The sequence below is a fragment of the Amia ocellicauda genome, chromosome 8 (assembly GCF_036373705.1).
Source record: "Amia ocellicauda isolate fAmiCal2 chromosome 8, fAmiCal2.hap1, whole genome shotgun sequence".
NCBI classification, from domain to species: domain Eukaryota; kingdom Metazoa; phylum Chordata; class Actinopteri; order Amiiformes; family Amiidae; genus Amia; species Amia ocellicauda.
The window spans coordinates 6,722,053-6,736,939 of NC_089857.1; the positions used below are offsets into that span (position 1 = coordinate 6,722,053).

A 14,887-nucleotide genomic window follows, 5' to 3' on the forward strand; every position below is an offset into this window, starting at 1 on the left:
GCGCAAACGCATCTACGCCAAATTAAGCTTGTGATCTTTTGTTTCCATTTGTCATTAAAACGGTTAATGAGTCTGGAGGAGAACAGATGCAGTATCCCAATGCCTGATATGAAGGACCTGCACAAGGAAACGAGACGCACTGCTGATCCGATTCCTTGAACAGCAGGTATTTTTTTCGCCTCAAGAGCTGCACCTTGAAGGACCACAATGATTAAAAATAAAACCGAACGCTGCAGATTTTGAATAATCCCGGAGGGAAGCTAAAACATTAATAAGACTGGAAAGAAAGCACTGAGCTCCAAGGCCGTTTAAAACTCACTGCAGGGTAGCAATGCTTATCTGATCCACTTTTTTGATTTATTTTTTAATTTTTGTATTAAAGTCATACTTGATGAAAAGACCAACTGATGCCAGACAAAGTCATGCAAAGAAAAATAAATCAAGGTGTGACACATTTAACAAAAAAATGAATTGGCTATTCCTAATCCCAACCCCCCATACTACATTTTTAAAAAAATTCTCTCATTTCCTGAACTGTGAGACTCATTTAATGGCAAATTTCCATACAATGCATGTCCAGCTGTGTCCCAGCTCTAGAAGAATGTATGCAGGAAGATGAGAAAAGAAGAAGGGAGTGAACAGCAGGCCTGGGAGAAAATGAACCAGATAATAAGGTTTGCACCTGTTCCCATTATCCCTGGACACATTAAAAATTGATCATTTTTTAATCTGTTTGGCAAAGAATTGCTGAAAACACTGGAGAGCATGTGTTTATTCTACAGCTAACAATTATTTTGATGATAGTGTAATGTTTTATGCACAATGGAATTTTGTACTTTTTAGAAGCTTTTTTTTTTTTTGCTAGTTATATCGATTGTAGCCGGTCCAGTGGTTTATACCACTTCTGATCCCTACTTGCTCTCTTGGTGTGTTGGAATTCAGTTTTTGTAGCATCCCACTTCCAAATATTCAGCAAAAAACAGGTATCATCAGCATCCTCAGATTTCATGCACATGGGAACACGTTCTAAAAATGCTCACAGTCAGTGTCAATGCTGCTCATTTAATTAGCCTGAGTAGAAGGACAAAAGTCCAATTACAGGATGAGAGCCCATAGCATCCCAATCACATCATTTGTACATTATCCAGGCTGACACGATCCAAAATACAAAAGTGCAAAGTTAATGCCCCCCCCCTCCTTTAGGGCAAATCACACACTCACAAAATAAAAGCTTTGCAGTATGAACATTACAGAAGTGTTTGTGTTCCTTCAGTCAGTCAAACTTTGAAGGTGCCTCATTATATACATTGTATTGCATTTTTTTAAACATGTACTAATAGTCTGGACCTGATGTTTGGGAAACCCTAGGAAGTTCAGACGTAGAAACCGTGAACCTTGATCATAAAGCCTTCATGGCAGATCTTCTGTGATCTTTATAGAGTTGTTTTTCCTAATAGGTTTCTATCTAAACAGTCACAGTAATCTGTTGAAGACGACTACATTTACTTTTTGAAAAAAGCTGTAGGCAAACTCCCCCATGACATTAAAGGAGGAGGTAACATCAACAACAAGAGCTCATAATCTGTGTGCAATTTGCATAAAACACTTTTGTGTTCTGAACCGACAAAGAGAAGCGAACCAAAATTCTGACATCTTACGGGGCAGGGTTAAAGATCCCCTCAGATCTTTGCTTTCCTATGACATAATAAGATGTCCCTTTAAAGCATTTACCAGTCTCTAATTCCACAATGAGAAATGCACAAGCACATCTCAGCCCTGCTCAGAGAAGGCAGGGGCTCAGGAATCGCACTGAATCCAGTCCATCAATGTCTTTTTGTCGTCTATGTCCCAAGCTTCGGAGAACGCCGCCTTCTTTTTTCTGAAAAGAAAAAGAAAGCGAAAGTGAAGAAAGACACACATTATGAAGCGGAATTTGCTCACAGTACACCGGATCAGACAATATCCTTGGATGCTCTGCGGCACAGACAGTATCGTGATGGATAGTGAGGGGGAGTGAATAGAACTGCCCACAGAAACAGTAAGAGGAGTAGGTGATAAGTGCATAAGCTGCTTTTCCTCTCGTTCTTCACAGTGATGCTGAATTAAAAGCAGAGACTTGTGTGTAGGGGCGTGAAATCAGCATAAATAGCAGGCACTTTCAAAATTCGGTGTATTGCTGCTGCTCTAGGAAGGAAGAAACTCGGCCTAAATCATCTTGTTCATATGGTCCATTAATCTCCTCCTATTTGTTAGCGACCGAAATATGGCGTACCTCACCCTTCATATTATTCCCCCATGCAGTGGACTTGAAAGCAGCTTTAGTCATATAGTGCTACTTTCTAAACCTGTAAGAGTAACAAGGATAAGACTGAAGAGACGGACAATACAAAGACAAACAGTTAATAAGAGTCTTAGAGTGGGAAAGCTGCAGCTTGTATCGACTTCCAGAAAATACTTCTTGATATATTTGAAGATTATACTTCTACCTCAGGGACTTTAAAACGACATGATCCCCCATGTCATAGACTGGAGCTACAAGAGTCAGAAACAACCACCCTGAGGGTAATTAATGTCTTTTAAATTCTCTAGGTGAAAAAATAGTGTCTTTCTTGAAGCAGACAAAGGAACAAAAAGGCATTTTTCAAAATCTTTAAAAGTGTAATATACACAATTAGGTAAGACTGTTCCCGTAGAATAACAGAAATAACTTAAGTCGTGTCAGGCAGACAGGAGCAGAGACCTAACTGCAGCTAAAGTAAGAAACTAATATCTATTTAAATAATTAAATTATCTTACTATATAGAGAGGGAGCGCAATCAAGGTTTACCTCTACATGTGAGGTATTTTTGCACATGTGAGATATATAATGTATTATTTTACCCCTTTACACCCAAGTTCCTCTGTAATCAAGGTCTCCATAATGGTAAGAATTAATCAAAAGGCTTAGGAGAATAACAGAAAAGCAAACTTGTTTCAACATTATAAAACCACCAAGTATTCAAGTACGCTATGATCACTAACTTCATAACCACAAAAGAAAAGAATCAGTGAAAAAATATGGCCAGAGCTTTTCAGGTACAATTCTGTCATATTTTATTTATTGATGTATTTATTTTTCTTTAGACCAGTCTCTGTTTCTTGTTCTATGAAGATGAATGTCCCGTCACGGGTGTGACCTGAACCCAGAACCACAAATCTATCTGATGAATTAATCCAACACACCACTGACCTTACCACATATCAAGTCAAGACACTGACATCATCGCAGAGAGCTCTTTTCTGTGGCTGAATAATGTTAAAACCCAGTCATGAATTAAACTGCATCTTCGCTCCCAGTGACAGGACACAAAGACAATGATTATAGATCGCAGCACAAGGCTACGGTGTGTGGCAGCAACAACAAAGGTTACACAATTGTGTGATTCTGGTTTGATATTAATACTGGCTTCCTCCAAACACCGGAGAGGAAAGAGAGGAAGGCAGTCAGAGGGATAAAAGAAAATAAATGGCTGAAAGAAAGAAGGTGAAAATAAATAAATAAACCTCTATCACCTCACCTCTTTGCATTGATTAGCCCCTCCAGCTCCTTGGATTTGATCACAGCGGTCCTGAGGATCTCTTCTGGGATCTCTGCAAGGCGGGCCACGTTGAGGCCGTAGCTCCTGGCAGCCGCCCCTTCGGTCAGCTGATAGAGGAAGGTGAGGAACTCGGGCTGCGCTTCCTCATTCGTCTCTGCGGGATTACAAAGTAAGAGTCAAAGTATTCGCAATGTTATCAAGATTCAAGCACTTCTCAATGTGCAAAGCTGGAGTAGAACCCAAAGGCAATGTCAGCAGGAGTTTGTGATCCTACAGGCAAAGCTTAAGATGTTGCCCCCCACCCCTGGCCCCTTACCGTCGACAGCAGCGTCCTGTTCACTCAAGAGGAAGGCCATGTGGTAGTTGCCCACATTTTCAGGATAGAGCCTCTCCAGCTCACACAGGGGAGGGTAGTGGGTTACAAACAGGGTCAGGCATTTCACCTGCAGGAGAACGCGTATGCTGTGAGAGCTGACAAGAGTGGGAGCCATTTTTACACACTTGTGTTCCCATGAATCACAGAACAGCACCTAAGAGCTACTGCGACAAGCACAGGAAAGAAGGGCATCTCGCAAATGCATAATTCTCTTACTATTTATATTATGCGTAACATCAATACAGAACAACAACAACAACAACAAACCCCTTAAGCTTGCTGGCTATTTCTTTGGCATTATCGTGAGACCTTAATTACTGGTTATGACTGGAATATGAGAGTGGGGTTGGGAGGTTGAGACAAGGGCAAAGGACATATGTTAGGCTTTATCGATCTCATCCACTTTCATCCTTAAATATAAAGCCAAGGACCAGCCATGTAGCTGCTTAGAGGTCAAGCCAGCACTGACAAAGCATCTGGGGAGTCGGCGCTGGGAATTGTGGGCAGCAGCGAGTGTTTAGTGCCCCCTGGGCTTAGTACCTACAAAAAACACCCTTCAACACAACACTTGGTTTCCCTGTAGACAGACCCACTGTGGAGGTCTAGACACCAGTAAACAGGGAGCCCTGAAATCCTGCAGACCCCACAGACCCATCACCCCACACACACACACACACACAATCAGGCAGGAAAAAACATCGGGGGGGCTTTATCAGGGTTTATAGTACAGTGAGTTCAAAAATATTATCCTCCAAAGGTCTGAACAAACTTAAGACGGAACAAAGGACAACATAAAACCACAGAAAAAATCACTCCAATTCCAGTCAGAGGATTTGTTTGTTTTGTAAACTGTATCGAAGAAATGTGAAATATCAGCCTCTTCTGAGAGATGGTCTTGTTTCTGTGTGTGTGTGTTTTTTTTTAAACCAAGTCATGTATGGCAAATGTCCTCTCCTAATGAAGCTGAATACACATCAAAAGGCCGTAATAAGCTGCAAGCTCACAAGGCAACAGCCATTGCCCCTCAAATGCCTCAGGTGTTTCCTTCGTGTGCCTGAAATGTTAAACGCTGAAGACACATTCTACGTATAATCTTTTTTTAAATGTATTTATTTATAATTTTATATGTGTGCGTTTATATATATTTGGTCCCCACCCATCCCCAAGATTGAAATTAGCTCCTATAGTGGACTGATCCTTAGTGCGTATGATAACACCCACAGCCTCTGTTGACAGGCAGACAGAAAGAGCAGATTGCGATCGTAAGTAAAATTATACATGTTCACCTTTTCATGACTGACACATAATGAGCTTAAACTCTCTTAAAGACAGACTGAGCCTTCTCCCAACACAAAGGCTGATACTAAAAATAAAGGCCCGGGCCAGTCTGTTTACAAACAACAGCAGGAGTGGGGGCCACTTACTGTGCCTTTCACTGGCGAAAGCAGAGGGAGTGATCGGCAGGACGGAAAACACATCCACTGTGTCGGCACATTGGAAGCTTTAGTCCGCTTCATGTTATTATTATTACAGGTGCACTCCACTTATAACATAGCCCAAGGGACATTATAAGCAAAGTTTTAACCATTAAAATAATGAAACGGCTGCAAACATAATTACTTAAAATATAATAAAACCAGGAAGTTTAATCGACAACATGCCATTAGTTTTGCAAAGTTCATGTTCAGAACAGTATTAATTTAATGCCATCAACAACAGAGTAAAGGTATGCAGGTATAAATAATATGATATAGTCTATATAATAAATTTGTATATTATAATCTGTTAACTGCATATGAAAGTATAATTTATAACTTTATTAACACATTACTTCAATGCCGATTAGTTGTCTAGCTGACATAAGAAATTAACAAAGAAATTAAGTTGCTTATAAATTGCACAAGGAATTTAAAAAACATTTCAACAGGCCCCCTAACAAACTCAAAATAATATCCGAGAAGAAATAAAATCTATAAAAAATTAAAAAATTGCTTTTGAGATTTCCATGTTTTAGTATAAAAAAATATTTTACTGTCCTGGATTTCATTTTATCCCGAACAAAATCTATCAGGAATATTAACTATACATTTTAAAAGGAATAAACACTATAAACAAGTCTGTTTTAACCCGATTGAAATCCATGTTATTTAGGCAGGACCTGCTTTTTCAGTTCTATTGTCTGTTCTAACAGGAGCCACTATAAGTGGAGTGCACCAGTTTACACCAGAAACATTTTAAAGTATTAGAAAAGTGCAGTGATACAATCAGTACAAAATACAATAAGCATATCCTACTACAATGAGGTAACAAGAAAAGACAATACAGTTAAGTCCTAGGTTTGTGCTAAGGGGGATTGATGCAAAGGAGATGTTGCTATAAAATAATACAAGTGCTAACAATACATAAGTATGCAGGAGCAAGTGTTACTTTGCATATATTTAAATCAGATCTTTTCACCGTCAAGAAACCTACAGATTTAAAATTGTTTACTTCCCCTCATAAAGTGTACAGGTCTCTGAAGAAACAAATAAAAAGAATGAGCATTAGAGTGGGACTGTGCCATAGTGTGTTGGTCTGTACCGTACTGATAGTGTTGATTTGCAGTTGTGCTCTCATAAAAGCTTTAGAAAAATGTACTTTGCTCAAATGCTTCTTTTTAAAAAATTGATTAATGCAGCAGATCATGACCCCAAGACTATTTATAATTTAAAAATTTGTTTTATCCTTTTAACTTTTTAAACAAAATTAAGATAAAACGATTATAACCAATTTCCCAAGGGACTTGCTTATTTGCTTTTCTGAGTTTTTAACCAAACCACCTGTCGTTTTACACACATTATGTCAAGTGGCATCCTCACAAACAGCAATAACAAAGACCACGAGCAACAACAACAGAAATAACTGCTTGAAGGCATGGGAGACTGATCTGTCAGGTCTGTCCAGGCATTAAGTCTGTCAGGCTTATAAACAGTCCACATAAATATGTAAATGTTATCGTTTGTTGAAGTGTGCTTGGGCTGTGAAAAAGCAGTCAGTCTTACCGATAGATTGCTGATGAGTTTCTGGTTCACGCGAGTCCTTTGCTATGGCAACCAACATAAATATATATATATTTTTGTGTGTGCTTATTTAACCTATATGAAGGTTCCAAGTCAAGGCTACTCCATATATAGCACAGCATCCTTTACAGGCACTACCGATAATACCTTATTTACATACATAAAACTAGGCAAGACAAACACATTGCTGCAGAGCTGAAGAACAACTCCTAGACATAAAAAGCAGATGACAAAGTCCTACATGGAATAGAACTTTTCAAGGATATATGCTGCCAAGTTAGATATACATTTTTTTAATTCAGTTGAGGAAATTATAAATAAAACTGAAAAGGGGCGGGGGGGAGTCAAACAAACATATTATTTATTTTCAGTTTATCACCTGTAGAAATGAAAGAATAAGCAATTAGAACCTTTGACCATGGAGAACATGAACTTTAGTACGAATATCACACTAAATGCTACTGCCAAGTGTTTTTCCATGAAGGCTGTTAACAGGCTTCTTAAAATAAAATGACATTATATTTATTTATTTAAATAATAAATATATTTATTACATTTAAAATATATTTAAAATGTTTTCAAGATCATATGTTTACAACACTTGGAGACTAGCGGGGGAAACCTGTGTCACAGCGACATATTTTTCTGTCTACCCAGCAGCACCCTGGGGTAGCAGCTATTGACTTGCCAGGTGCCTGCATCCCTGACAATGAGAGCTCTCACGGGCGCACGCCAATTAGGCCCCACCAAACAAGACCTGTTTGTAGAGCGACATAATGGCCCCTTTACCCGGCACCTTCCCCAGGCTCATTCCTCACCGCACCAGTAATCAGCGGCTGGGGACCCTTGCGACACTGACAAAACAACTGCACCAATGCTGTTCAGCACTGCAACACATTCGCCAGACTAATTGTATTTACTAGGCCGGCCTATAATTCATATCTGCTTTGTCGGGCTTGTAAGGAGGAGCAACATCTATCGCTGAATTGCACCTCCACCGTGCCATGAAGACGTAACGCTTCTTACCCAAGCTGCCACCCCCTGCCTGACATCTCTCTTCCCATCCAATCCTATGACATCAGACTCCAGGCTCGTGGCAGCTCATGGGGGGGGCCCTTCTTCACTCATGCTGTGTGTGCCGTTTGCCGCCCACTGCCCAGAGACACAGCTTTCTCTTGGTCAGTGTGCAAGCTTAGGCAAAGAGCTCTCAAGTAGAGGGTTTTATAACAACCATGCAGTGTTACATGTCCCCATATGTTGCTGAAGCAGTTCATGTCACACGCCTGCAATTATTCTCTCTGCATTTAACATCACTTGGAATTCAGAGCCTGAGACCACGTGACCGTATGGATGATACAGGATTCCACAGGCAGACAAAGCCTGAACACACAGACTGGAGAAAATGGGAAAGCAGATATGTTTTTCTTCGCTACACTCTCACTTGATTCATACCCATCCCATGCTGCTTCATAAAGAGAATGTTCCTCAGACTTTCGTTTTGGTGACAGATAATAATTTCGTTTATAATGATTCGCTACTCCAAAACCTCCATTAAGGCGGAATGCAGCAGATCTCATGGGCTCTTTAATGTCTATAAAATAAAGTAATGTAGCAATCTGAATGTCATCTTTATGGCAGCCGAGTGCTATTCGCTGATAAAATCCCTCCAGTAAGACCATTGATTCATGAATCATTTCCTGCGAGTTTCACAGTCTCTCAGTGCGTGGCACGATGTTGTTGAGCTGTGGCAAAGCACACTGAAAGTACATGGGAGTCATTCATTTGGCCTTGGGTGAAATATTAATGAGCCAACTCAGGCCTAAGTACAATGAGAAATTTGGGGGAAGTAATTGTCTATTAGGTCATGACCCTCTGTATCACTGCTTCCAATGTGCAGTTACTTCTGTTTTAGTGTGATTCCTGTTGCAAAGGAGGCAAATAAACGCTGATCACAGCTCCTGTGAAGAAAGACTGAGCTGAATTCAATTAATATGGCAGATCCTGCAAGGCTAAGATGGGTGAGGCAGACGGTGTGATTTATACGGCATGATATGGTGAAATAACGGCATGATAAGACCAACTTTCAACAAACGGGGCCAGTTAGGATGAATCTGAATATCCCAAGTTTGCATTTTTCAATTGGAAACCAAGAGATCCGTGATGGTGCAGCTAGTAAGACACCACTGAGCAACACATACTGTAAACTAAGTGACCTCATGTGGTGCCATGATACGAACAGCATGGTAACCAATTTATTTCTAGTGCAAATGTCAGATAATTACTGGATTTTGTCGAGTATTTTATGTGTGTATTAAATTATGTTAAAAAAAAAAAAAAAAGTCTAAGAAAATAAATGATATGTACTGTTGGGTATAGGCCTATATCACAGAGTAGGGCACTGAACTGACAAAGTACAGTACATTGTATGACAGCAGGGTGTAGGACAGCCTGCGCACACTCACGTCTCGGATGAAGTGCTCCAGTGTGGCATATGCAATGGCGATGCCGTCGTGGGTACTGGTGCCGCGGCCCAGCTCGTCCAGGATGACCAGCGACCGGGGGGTGGCGTGCTGCAGGATCTCTGACGCCTCCATCAACTCCTCCATGAAGGTGCTCCGGCCCCGCGAGATGTTGTCAGAGGCGCCCATCCTGTCGCGAGAAAAAAATGCAGTGAGCTCCCAAAAGTTTTTTTTTTTTTTGTAATTTTTACAGTATCACCTTGTCTGAGAAGGAGGAAAAGCTCATTAATCTTGTACCGGCACCTCACCGCCAACTTTGAACAACATGTGCGCCACGGATTAGAGTGACTTGTCTAAAAAGCCGCCAATCACTTCTCAGCAAGCACCTTTGTACAAACCTTATGGGAAATGGAAAGCAGCAAAGCTTTGGATCCTGGCAAACAATACGCATTATTTTATACAGTTCTGCTACAGTGGGACACAGAATGCAGTGGGACAGACAGACACAGAGGGAAACCACAGGACGGGCAATTGAAGTGAAGGATGATAACTGCGCGATACCTTTATTATCTCTCCAAAAAACACAATAGACTTATTTGTCCTATACATTTGTGAGTCGAATAAAAAAGCTTTACGAACTCAGCCAGCAATGAAACCTGTAACTCAGTCATACTGTTATTCTAATGCAGTGTTTGTATGGTTCATTTTTCATCATGAAGCTTTTTTCTCTGTGCATATTTTGAAGGCTGAAAAAAGGGACAATGGACATCATTTTGCACGGTCAACACAGTTTGACAGCACACCTCTGAGCTGGCATTAACATTATGCCAGACCTATGAAACCAATGACGTACACTTAGAAATCCCAACGCCAGAGAAGAACGAAATGATTAACGCCTCCATAGTTAAGAAGGCTAAACATATTTGATGGAGGAATGTGCTCTTCAAATCCTTAGAAGAGCAGGAAAGGAATTCAAACTGCTGTGTTGAACTGAAAATCCTCTGTTCTAACACAATATCAGCGAACATACCCACAAGAAATCTCTGTTCTGAACAGACTCACCCCCCACGGCAGTATCAGCGTGTAGGGGGGGAAGTCAGATGTGTGTTCATTCTTTCTGTTCTCCCACTCTTTGAAAAAAATAAAAAAATAAATCACACTCTACACCTACCTGGCCGCAAAATCTGAAAACTATCTAGTTAAAACTTGCTGCAAATGTTGCCCTTAGTGAAAATGTGTCTTTTAAGGAAACATCACAAAAACCACAGGCATTAAATACAAATCAACTGAACTAAAGAAACTGGTAAGCAATAGAAGTCTGCACAATTTAAGATTGAATCGTGTCACATGCTTAGAGCTATATATTTCAATAATGTTTAACAGGAACAAATACTATTATGAAACCAAGCAACTGCCTTAATAAAACCACTTTGCTCTGAATATTTATTGTGCAGAAGAAGTTAAAAACAAATGCTTGGATTATGCGTTACATAATAAAACAGTGCTCACCACTGTACTGCGAGAGTGTGTTTATGAAAATGAAGCTTTTGAGATCTAAAAGTGTGAGTCAGCAATTTCAATACTGAAATGTATGTGCTTGGCAAAATAACTGTTCTTTGCTACTGCACCTCCTCTTTTTTCCATGAAATGACAGCATGAAGGAAAACTGATTGAGATGAATGTCTTGGTTTTGTGTGTGTTTTTTATTTAATTGTTATATTGTCGTTGTGGTAATAAGAGTTTGGGATACAAATCAAAATGGAAAACATTACATAAAACAGTTATTAATGGAAATGCAAGAGGCCCGGGGAGTAAAGAGCAGAGGGCAGCAGACAAATGAACAAATGAATGACAATCCCAGAGCAAAGGGATAGCCGCGGAGAAAGTTTGGCCCTCATCTCTCCCTGTCAGCAGGACGAGGCTGTGCTGAAGAACAGGGGAAATACACGGCTCCCTTTCGAGTTGGTCTAGTTCGCACTTCATTTGCACCCCAATTATCTACTTCACCGCTGTGACCAGGCCCACCACCTTGGCTGAAGAAGGGTAATTCTGTGCATGACACACAGATTGCATAGCATCGATTACTTAATCTTCACAGACTTCGTCTTCCTCCCTGTTGCTACTAAATTACTTGCTGTTAAGCTTTTCCCAGACTCCTACAGCTGATCAGCTTTCTAATTCAAGTCCCCATACAAGCATATTGTTTTTGTCCAAGGATCCTCAAAAGATTCCTGGTTACAGTAGTATTTAGATCATTTGTATTTGCCCAGATATTCTCCAAAACCTCACACACATTTCCAAACATAGGGAAAGGGATCAAATAAATTAAAAATACACAGCAACATGGCCTTTTAACATGACTTGTAATGTTATGGAATCAATAGAAAGAGCTAAGCTGCGAGAGTTTCTTTATGCAACAGTATTCATGCTTCTGCTTAATGGCATTCCCTGAGCCAAAATAAAATGACTGTAAACAACCACAGAAGTGATTGCTGATCGTGATATATTGACAGCATGTGTAAAGATCCTCTTTGCTTTTTACACACAGCCAGGACTATGTTGGTGCGTATACTCAATATCAACATATTACAGTCTATAGGAGAGATTAAACCATTTCAGTGATTTCACAGCTGTAAGTACTACAGTATGAATAACGAAGGTGTGCCGATTTCTATGACACAAAAGCACCGGATAGCAACAATCCGCATCTGCTTAGCAACCCGATTCCTGTAAATGAATGAGAGGAAAATTAAAAGAAATTAGAAATTGGTGGCAATTTCACTGGATCTTGAATAAGTGGGTTTGAGAGACCTTGGGTTCCAATTAGCCTGGGGAAAGTAAACAGAAGATTATCACAAATTAATGCTTGGTTATTTTAAATGTGCCATCCCCTGCTTAAAAACAAAAAGAGAAGCAGAGCATGAAAATATGATTCCTCTATTTCAACTTTCCCAGGATGGACAGAATCAGTTCTTAAAACAGTTCACAAGCACTACTTCCTAATATTTCTTACTTTACCTAGAAACTCCACTGCAATCCAAACATGTGTTTCACAGACTGAATAACAACCTATAAAAAATGTCTTCCCATCGAACGAGATCGTTCTTTAACCACCTACAATTGTTGCTGCCTGAATTTAGAGGTCTAGGTCAATATCACACAATCACTTTTAGGGACAACAATATGTGAATTTGTAAAATGATTAGTTGAAGCCAGAAGCAAGTACAAGGGAGAATTGCACTGCCAGCTGCTGATAGCGCATGTGGAATACATCCGAACAGCATTGTGACATTTTTCATTCTCAAAATGTTGGATTATCACTTTATCCATTTAGAATAATTGTTTTTCTTAGGTTTTATTTTAGATTCTTCTCAAAATTCTTCTCTCTAAACTGAATACTGTTGCTTTAAAAATAATGAGTATAATGTATAGGGCTAGTTATACCTTATTTTAAAAATGGCAACATGTTTATCTCCCATGGATTAATAACCTCATGTAAATGCTAATGTATTTATTTATTGTTAGGGTGTAGATATTCTATCAGGAATGGAAAAAATAACAGATTGGTAAAGGTTGTGCCTCAAATGATTTATTCAGTTATGTTGAAAAATAAATAAGAAAAAAGAAGTCAACCCATAACCTCTACCCTGATTAAGACACTTCTGTTGGGTTTGTTGAAACTTCAGTTATAATTGAAAATGCATGTGTTAATTTTGTGAGGGTGTGGACTTTTGAACCCAAATCTTTGATTTGCTATACCTAAGCTACATAAATGAAAACAAACCTGCAAATTCGCAATGGATACCAGCTGGAAATGTTGCGCAGATTCTAGACATTTCAATTTCTTAGACTGTAACAGCAGTAGCTTTTCAAACAATGTAGCCGATCTAAAATTGGAAAAGGCCGTATACTTTTTCTCATCTTCTCCGGGGTCTAACACAACAGTGAAAGATTTCCAGACGGACGATAATAGGTACACAACACTGCTTTTGTGTCACTACCAGTCCATTCCCTACATCTGTACTTCCAAATCCAGCACCACGATTTTTAGAAGACTGTAATGGCATTATGAAGAAATGTTGGAGAATACTGTTATTATATTATCACTAAATACAACCAAGGCACCAAGACAGATGCATTTCCTTTTTTTATAGTTTTGATTTACAGTTAAAATAAAATTGTCAGGATGGGAAAAATACAGGTTACAGAAACAGCTGTAGAAATATGTAAAAGCATATCACTGTATATTTAAGGATAACAGCAAAACCTACACGTTATATAAATATTACCAGCATCACAGTAAGTAAATAAATGAAAAAACATACTAAATACCAAATAATGAGTAAAACCCTCAACCCTCTGTCAGAGCATGTCTCTTCTGCAGATCTCTCTTGGTCAACTATCTGGCTACCTAGGAAAACTGGATCTCTGGTGTTTGAACACTGCTGCTCTCCACTGCAGATAACCTTTAGGCCTTCTTCAATAATCACACCAGATTAATTATTAAGTGTGCCCTCTTGGATCAGGGATATGATCTAAGTTCTGCTGCTAAGTGAAATGACCCGAGACGCACTTGTGCCTAAGCATCTCACACTTGCTCCCGTTCTGCATCTTTTTAACCCAGAAGTCGTTGATGCACAATGTTTTCTGTGACACTGGCTCATTTTGTACAGCCCAGCCTTTTATAAAAAGCCCTTAGGTGACTCAGAAAGTACGTCTTTTTGCATAAAAAACTAGGAATTCCTACAGCATGGCAACTTGTAATCAAAACGGTCTCTTAAGAAAAACAACATTGATCAAATCTGAGGACAACTAGGACTGTAATAAAAAGGAATGACTTCTAAAGTGGCATTCATAAAAAATAATTTAAAAATACTACTGTAACATGTTCACTGAGAGTAGATTTATATATTAGACGACAGATGCATTTAAGCACATGATATGTTGAAATTGAATGCAACTATTCAGTGCATTCAGTGTAGATTTATATAATAATAATAATATATATCCAAATAAAATTAAACTTCATATAGTCAGTGCTTTTCATTGCAGCAGCTGGAATAAGAACATGGAACCCTGCCAAAATTCTCTTGCATTTCATTTCAGAATTTACCAAACCCTGCACACCTAATCTCATGAGCTGACCTATAGAAGGAAAATTGCTCCAATGCCCACTTATTGGAGATGAAGTCTTCATGCTAAAGCCCCTCATAAACCGAGTTTGCTCTACATAAACAAAAATACAGTATAAAAATAACATTTTTAAGAGAAGTCTGCGGAAAATTGATTAAGAACTATTTTGTTCATTAAACAACCCTTTCATATAGCATACAATACAAAGCAGAACGCAAAACAGAGCTGCTTGGAAGAGAGGGTTAAGTTATATTTTAGAGCAGTTTTGCAAAAAAAGATTGA

At 39.2% G+C, this 14,887-nt stretch overlaps 1 protein-coding gene across 2 annotated transcripts in view; it reads right to left on the minus strand.

The window, feature by feature from the left end:
* Positions 1-1,048: 1,048 nt before the first annotated feature.
* Positions 1,049-14,887, minus strand: part of msh3 (mutS homolog 3 (E. coli)) — a 75,215-nt gene continuing 61,376 nt past the window's right edge. For both annotated transcript variants that reach the window (XM_066711914.1, XM_066711913.1), the window contains 4 exons: positions 9,476-9,662; positions 3,895-4,021; positions 3,558-3,732; positions 1,049-1,879 (listed from right to left, as the gene is read on the minus strand). In XM_066711914.1, the coding sequence (XP_066568011.1) occupies positions 1,798-1,879; positions 3,558-3,732; positions 3,895-4,021; positions 9,476-9,662 (571 nt within the window). In that variant the 3' untranslated portion in view covers positions 1,049-1,797. The remainder of the gene's footprint in view (positions 1,880-3,557; positions 3,733-3,894; positions 4,022-9,475; positions 9,663-14,887) is intronic.